The 7,500-nt window shown below is 33.6% G+C and overlaps 1 protein-coding gene across 2 annotated transcripts in view; it reads left to right on the plus strand.

Annotated features, from left to right (window-relative positions):
* Nucleotides 1-7,500, plus strand: part of nup205 (nucleoporin 205) — a 193,212-nt gene that overhangs the window by 83,588 nt on the left and 102,124 nt on the right. For both annotated transcript variants that reach the window (XM_051920262.1, XM_051920268.1), the window contains exons 20-22: nt 1,603-1,717; nt 2,033-2,182; nt 5,118-5,192. In XM_051920262.1, the coding sequence (XP_051776222.1) occupies nt 1,603-1,717; nt 2,033-2,182; nt 5,118-5,192 (340 nt within the window). The remainder of the gene's footprint in view (nt 1-1,602; nt 1,718-2,032; nt 2,183-5,117; nt 5,193-7,500) is intronic.

Below are 7,500 nucleotides of genomic sequence, written 5' to 3' on the forward strand. Positions count from 1 at the left end.
CTAACCCTTTTCCTAATCAGCAAGCAGTTTTCACTGCTAATTAACTCTTTTTCCCTTCATTTTAATAGCCCTGTTTTTAAGGATTCAGTCTTCTGAATTGATTCGTTTCTTCATTAAATGGCAGCCAAACAGAAATGAGATGTGAAACGAGCCAACAGATGACCAGCTAAATTGGAATGAAAAAAACTCCATGCAATTTCACTCAAACCAATTTCTTAATGAGAGGCCAATTCTTGCTGTTAATTAAAGCCATTATTGAATATCATGACTTGGCGCTTCTCTCATTCTGCCACAGCAGATTGCTGATTTTCTGTTTCAAGTTAATCAGCAGCAAAAACGGCTCACTAATAAAAGAAGATGGTTAGAATGAAAACCTGCAGCCCACCAGTACCGGAGTTGGACACCCCTGAATATAATCTCTATTGATCATAAATTGTCCTTGAAATTCATAAAGCCCACATTTTGAGCCTGAAGGAATGATTCTGAAGAACATACCCAGGCATAACTTCCTAAGGGGCTTAATGGTCTTTCAATGACACACACAGTGCAAGGTGGTTGTAAGATATCAAATTAAATAAGTAAAGTAAGTTCAAGTTAAGATGAAACATAAACCATTTCACTGATCTGAAAAGATGCATCCTTTGGCTTAGATAGACCTTTTCACCTTCCCACCTCATGAAGATTGTAATGAGAGACAGTATGTAGGACATATGATAGAATAGAGTGCTCTCTGTGATAAGAGGGATCATGTTTTCTTTTCTGTTAACTGATACAAAGAGCTAGTAAGTGAAAATTAAATGACATTCATGTAGGCTGAATAATAGAAAATAACAACATACATTCCATAAATGACACAAGACTATTTAGTCTGTCTAGCTCAATTGGTTAGATAGTAGTTGTGTTATCCCAACATCTCATATCGATGCCATTTAAAATTTATGGTTTCTGCTTCCAATGAATGATTCTGTAGTTTGATCAGCTTTATCAGTGTCTTAGATAATTTTGAAGCCCTGAATTAGGTCTCTGTGTAGTATTTTCTCCTAGAGACTTAGCCTAATTCTTTTAGACTGTTAGAGTAGGACGTATCCTTCAGTCCCAGGATGCAGTTCATCTCTGCACAGCTTCTAGTGCTGCTTTGTCTATTTTCTATGTGACCTCAACTTCACACAGTATTCCAGATTCTGTCTAACTAGCACATTATTTACAGTCTGGTTATAAAATACCTTTAAATTCAAATGTTTTTATAATATAAACATTTTATTTGCCTTTTTCTCTTCAGTACATTGATTACATAATGAGAATGTTGCATCAACATAAACCCCAAAATACTTTTTCAAGAATCCTCCCTGTTGGTCAGTGTTATCAAGTTTACAATTAACATTTCTTTTGCACGTATGTAGAACTTTGTGTTTTTCCAAATTAAACTAAAGTATACTTTTTTTTGTGGGTAAATTAAAGTTGGTCATAGTGTTATTGGTTAGAATCAAGACCACAGGTTAATAAAAACTTGACTAATTAGGTCTGCCCAGTTTTTTGCATTATTTTTCACTTTTGTATGTTTATTACTTTTCTTCACAAGTATATTAATTTTGTTCTTGATAGGTTATCTACCAGCTGTGTGCATGCTCTGAAACCTCTGGTCCTACTATGCGCTACCTAAGAACAAGCCATGATTTTCTCTTCTCACAGTTGCAGTATCTGCCGTTTCTTAATCCAGGTAACTACTGTTCTTTTCTTTAATATTCTTCATTACCTACAGTATATCTTTAAAATTTTACCTTATTAGGAATTTTCATGTTGTTTTATATCAGTTGGCCATGCACTGTAAAAATCTGTAATAGTTAGATTGGATTATAAAGCTGCACTTTAGGGAGTTCACTACACCATATACTTTGTTGCTATCAAGGAATGTGTGGCCTAACAGAGATGAGTATGTTAAAAACATATGATTGATTTTTTTTATTATTATAAATGCCTATATTTAGTTTGGAATTTAGAAAATGCATATAATTGAATAATGTGTTTATCTCAGATAACCAGATTGCAGCCTTGAACCAAATGTCATGGCTAATGAAAACAGCTGCCATTGAACTTCGTGTGACATCTTTGAACAGACAAAGATCACATACACAACGCCTTTTGACTCTACTTCTAGATGATCAACCACATGGAGCCTATTCAGGTATGGCCAATTTCACAAAAGAGCAAAAACTCAAATGTAGTGATTTTGTATGGCACAGTGTCATTAAAAAAGTATTCACCTCTTAGACATTTTCACATTTTGTTATTATGCACCATTTAACATTGACAACAGAAAAATACTTTTAATGTCAAAGTTAAAACAAATGTTTACAAAATGGTCTAAATTAATTACAAATCTCGCACACAAAATAATATATTGCATAAGTATTCAAGTCAGTATTTAGTATATTCACCTTTGACAGCAATTAATAATGGTATATACATTTCAACAATCTATAGATAAAGCTGACCTAATCAACAAATAACAGTGATAGTTTTGGAATCATTTATTCAACAAAAAAGTCACAGATGCAGTTTGGTTTTGTGGAAGAAAAATAAATACACACCTTATTTCCATCATTGGTGTTGCTTCCTTTCACAGAAAAAACTTCTTGTAGGTGTTTGTTTTAATTGTCTGTAAGTCTGTCATATCAGCTTGGGTGAATGTGTGCTCACACCTTCTTAAGGAACTGACCTTTGGCTTGGCCATTCTATAACTTTGCAATTCTTGTTCTCAAGCCTTACTTAAGTTGAATTTCTTGAGAGTTTTTTGGTCATCATCTTGTTGCAAGGTTCATGTAAAGTTGATGAAACTACCACTGTATGGTATAGATATGGCTATTCCTTAACACTTGGGTTGGCAAAAAGAACACTTTTTCTAAAAGCTGTTTGCTAACCAAATTATGACTGTTAAGTGTTCACAATAAAATCTGTAACTCATTAGTGAATTTCTTGTCCTTCAACACAAAGTGACAATACATCACTTAGAGCAGTTGTTGTCTGCGCAGGTCCATTGTGATTGACTGCTAGATCACAATCAGTGGCTTTTTTTCATCATAGCTATAGTGCATCCTCTGGGAAACAGAATTTAGATTGAAAAAAATAATATGAAGACAAAGAAAAAAAAGGAACTACAAAATTTTAAAAACACAAAATAGGCTTTTAATTGAATAAACAATATCATAATAAATACGTGTATACAAATATACATACACCCCCACACCTGTGTGGGCACAAACTTTTGAAAGGTACACCTTCAGACCCTCCTACTCTGCCCTACTCCTGGCCTTACCCACACTACCCACCAATTTGTGTAGGTCTGACAAAGCTTATCAGCCAATTTGAGTAAGTCTTAATGCTTGACCCAGGCCTTTCTCAAAGTCTATAAACAGGCTCTTCTCTCATTCAAACATGTTGCTTAGTACTTTTTCGCTGGTTTTAACCATGTCTCCTGAACAGCTTTAAAGCAGTAAGAAAGATGCAGTTAAGTGTAGTGCAAAAATGCAGTCTGTGAGACGTAAAAGCAGCTCCCATCACTAGACCTATGTTACTGGACAAACATTTATTGAAATAAAAATAATTTCATTTCAAAGGCAGGTTACCTAGCTGCAGAATAAACTTAAAATAGTATGTCATAAAAGCAGATCAGCTATTTAGTGAATTACAAATGATATCAATAGCTGCTTCTTGTTGTGTATTGGTATAAAGAGATTCAATATCAATAGTGGCATGGTGTGCAAAAGAATTCCTTCCCCTTAAAAGTCACCATAATTTTCTGCATAAGAAAATATTTGTACACATTTATCCGTTCAGTATTTTAAATCTGGACTCTTATGCTGTTACAATACATTTCCAAAGTCAAAATAAACCATTTTCTATAGATATTTAACTGAAGAAGAAAAACTCTGTCTCATATTCATTTGCTTGCTTAATACCTGTCAGACACAAAGTGGCTAAAAAAAGTAGCTTTTTTTTCTGCATGCTTCTGTTTGTTTTTAGCCATTTCACTTCAGTGTATAGAAAGGGATTTTAACAGTGGTGGTGAATTTTATTCAGTTACATAAGATCTGTTTACGCAATGCAGAGTAAGACAGTTCTTAGTTTACATGTGCTATGCATACCTCTGATAAAGCAAATGCCAAGAAGTAATTGACCATCTTAAATATTGATTACTGTATTTCTTGGCTGAGGGATTTTACGCACTCTTTGCTGAGGGATTCTATATTGTCTAAAACAATGCATAAAGCTGTGAGGCCACTCCAGTGGGAACTAAGAGAAGAAAAACTATTAGAGCGCAATTCCTTTAGTTTTAAGCACATTTTTAAAGCTCACATAATTCTCTTTTATGAAAACTAAAATGTTAATCAATAAATCGCTCTGCACAACTCCAGCCTATCGACGCGTATGTAAACAGAATAAGCATCCCAGCTGCAAGGAACACCATCCATGCTTACAATGGTTAAAGCAGCTAGAGTTCATTGACATCGACAACTGTTATAAATGATTATACACATTACTTATTGTGCTTACCATATTGTGTCCTAAACCCAACATAGTTCTAGTACTTTTGTTAGTCTAAACACCCATACTATACAAGTCAGTATCTAAGGTTTGCTTTCTCTCTGCTTTCTTTACTCACTGCTTGCCTATAGCCTAACTTCTACTTCCTTGGCTGTGTTTTAAAAGGTGCAACTGCCAGTGAGAGAGCATTTACAGAATTAATAAATTCTAGCTGTTTTATGTCATCAGAGTGCGCAAAATGGGGAAAACCAGTGAGGAAGGATATCAAACCTTTAATAGTGTCAGTCAGAGGTCGCTTTGTTGTTACTCTTAGTTTGATTCAATTTTGTGAATTTGATTTAGAAAATCAAACTGCAATGAGAGGTGAAGGAAAAGGTCACCTTTTATTGGCCACTCAGGTCCCATCTTCAGGCAAGGTGATTTCACCTTTTTAATAAAACTGGAAATTTTTTAATAAAATTGGAAGTTGAGAGTTATCAGAAATTGTTTTGTCTGTTGCTCATGTTTGTAGGTAGGTAGATATTTAATTTTTAAATGGACATCAAGATAATTAAAAATCTGTTTTTCCCCCCTAGTTGATGGAGAGATTAGTGCAGAAGAAGAAACACAATCTATTAGTGGCTTTCTTCATTTTGACTCTGTTCCTAAAGGTAGGTATTTTTTTTTTTGCGAACTTTTATCTTTCAGAAAATGAACACTGTATTTAACCCTTAAACATAATCTTCCTCCTGAACTATACAATCTCTTAGGCAGACGGCAGTTTTCTGTTTTAAAGATGGGCAACATGAACATAGTTTCCCTTCTTCCCATTTTATAGTCTCAGAGTGGGCTGTAACCAGAAAAATAGTAAACATCCTTCACTTACAAATTAAATAAAGCCAGAAATGGATTTAATGAAGGTATAAACCCCTTAATGACTAGAATATCCAACTGGCTTCTACGTAACACAGCATGCCAATTTGGCCATCATTTGAAATAAGTTGTAAAGATTCTAATTATTTAAGAATATACTTACTTTCTCTGTTATTACATTGTATTAAAGTTTCAGCTATGAACATTAACTAGCTACTGCAATAACTTGTGACAGAGTGGTAGTGACCTTGTTTGATTGAGTTTCAGTTTTAAATTTGAAGTTTAACTTTTCTACAGGTTCTGCTAATAAATTAATTTAGGGATTCAGCTGTAGCTTCCATAGTTCAATTAGCATCAGGGAGCTTGGAGAGTATTTAAGGAGATGTAGAGAAACAGCTATTCTAAGCCAAGAAACAACCAAAACTACTGCATTAATAAAGGAACTACTTATACACAGAAATTTCAACAAGCGTTTTTTACCAAAAAGTTCAGACTAAATAAAGATTAGTAAAAAGACTATATAAAGTATGGCTGTTAAGCTCTTCATCCAAGACATCGACCTTGTATGTGAAAGCTGTTGCCAAATACTGTGTCTCACTGCATTGTTTTGTGCACCTAATCAGTAATTCTAGAAACTTCAAGATCTTTAATACTGCATGCTGATCAAGCAATCCCATTCTGGAATTACCTACTTCAAGAAAAGACATCAAGAGCAAAGAACAATCTGTAAAGTTCAAAGTTAGAATTTTGTATTCAAAAGAGCTAAAAAGAAAATGTAGCGCCTTATTATTCATATGTCTCCTAAACAGCATAATGTTATAATCAAATTTAAACAATAAAATCAGTATCAGCATATTTTCTAAAGTTTCCTGCATTACGCAAAAAGTAAAGCGATTATTGGTTAAGAAATCTAAAATGATTGGGTTGTAGTTCCTGTTCATAAAATTCTAAACATGATATGTTCAATTAGTAGTCAAACAATTCCAGACATTTATTGATTAGTATTTACTTCAGGGCACCAGTTTTCAATATTTCAAACAATGACATTTTAACTTTTAAAGATTATTATTCACTTAAATGAGGCATATCTGAAACAATGAGGATAGGTTGAACATCAGTGATTTCAGTTTTCCTAAGATTGCCTGGGGACCTTCTCTTGGAAATCCATAAGAAGAAAGTAACATGATACACAGGATATTGGAGTGACTGCATCCTGACCCAGTGTAGTGTCTGTTTGAACGTTGTCTATAATAGGTGTAATGACAAAGTAAGAAAAAATAAGTATTTTGTTCATTTAGTGTCAGTACTCGCAGCATGTTTCTTATTTTAAATATTTTTTCAGAGATACACAAAGAGACTAGCCACATTTATGAAACGCTGACTTTTTGAGGATGGATAAGCACCTGAACATACAGAATAAAAAGTAAAAAAATATTGCTGTTGTAAATAAGAGATAGTTACTACAGAGAAATTCTGTTTTAAGTGAAAAATAAAAATATTTTGAAAATAAGATGTAATTTAGACTGGAACTAGGGATCAAAAACATAAAGATAGTTAAGGGAGAGACCAAAAAGCTAAAACATCTTCTAATTTTACTCCAGGAAAAGGTAATTTAGGAATCCACAAAATAGCACTAGATAAAGGAAAAAAAATGAAGATGAATAGGAAAGCAAATTGAACTAAATAAATATTTCACGCAAGTATTTATGAAAGAATAAATACATGGAATGATGTGAACAAATAGAAGCAAGCTCAGTATCTCCCAAATTTTAAAATAGAGGAACTGGATGGCGCTACAGGCACAAAATGTGTTAGACTTAACAAACTCAATGACCTAATAGGATTTTACCAGTGTTGCTAAGAAATCAAAGACTGTATTTATAAACCTTGATAAGGTATGATCTAGAAAACCTTACTGATGAGAGAAGTACCTGATTGCTGGAAATCTATAAATGGGTCTCCTGTCCTTTCAAAAATACCTTTCATATGGTTCCACACTAAAAATAAGTGTGAAGCAATTTGTATTATAGGTAACTTATTTTAGGTAAGAGTACAGATAATAGGTTAAGCTCCATATTGAGTTGATTGGGGATCTTTGCTTTGACC

The sequence above is a fragment of the Erpetoichthys calabaricus genome, chromosome 1 (assembly GCF_900747795.2).
Source record: "Erpetoichthys calabaricus chromosome 1, fErpCal1.3, whole genome shotgun sequence".
NCBI classification, from domain to species: Eukaryota; Metazoa; Chordata; class Cladistia; order Polypteriformes; family Polypteridae; genus Erpetoichthys; species Erpetoichthys calabaricus.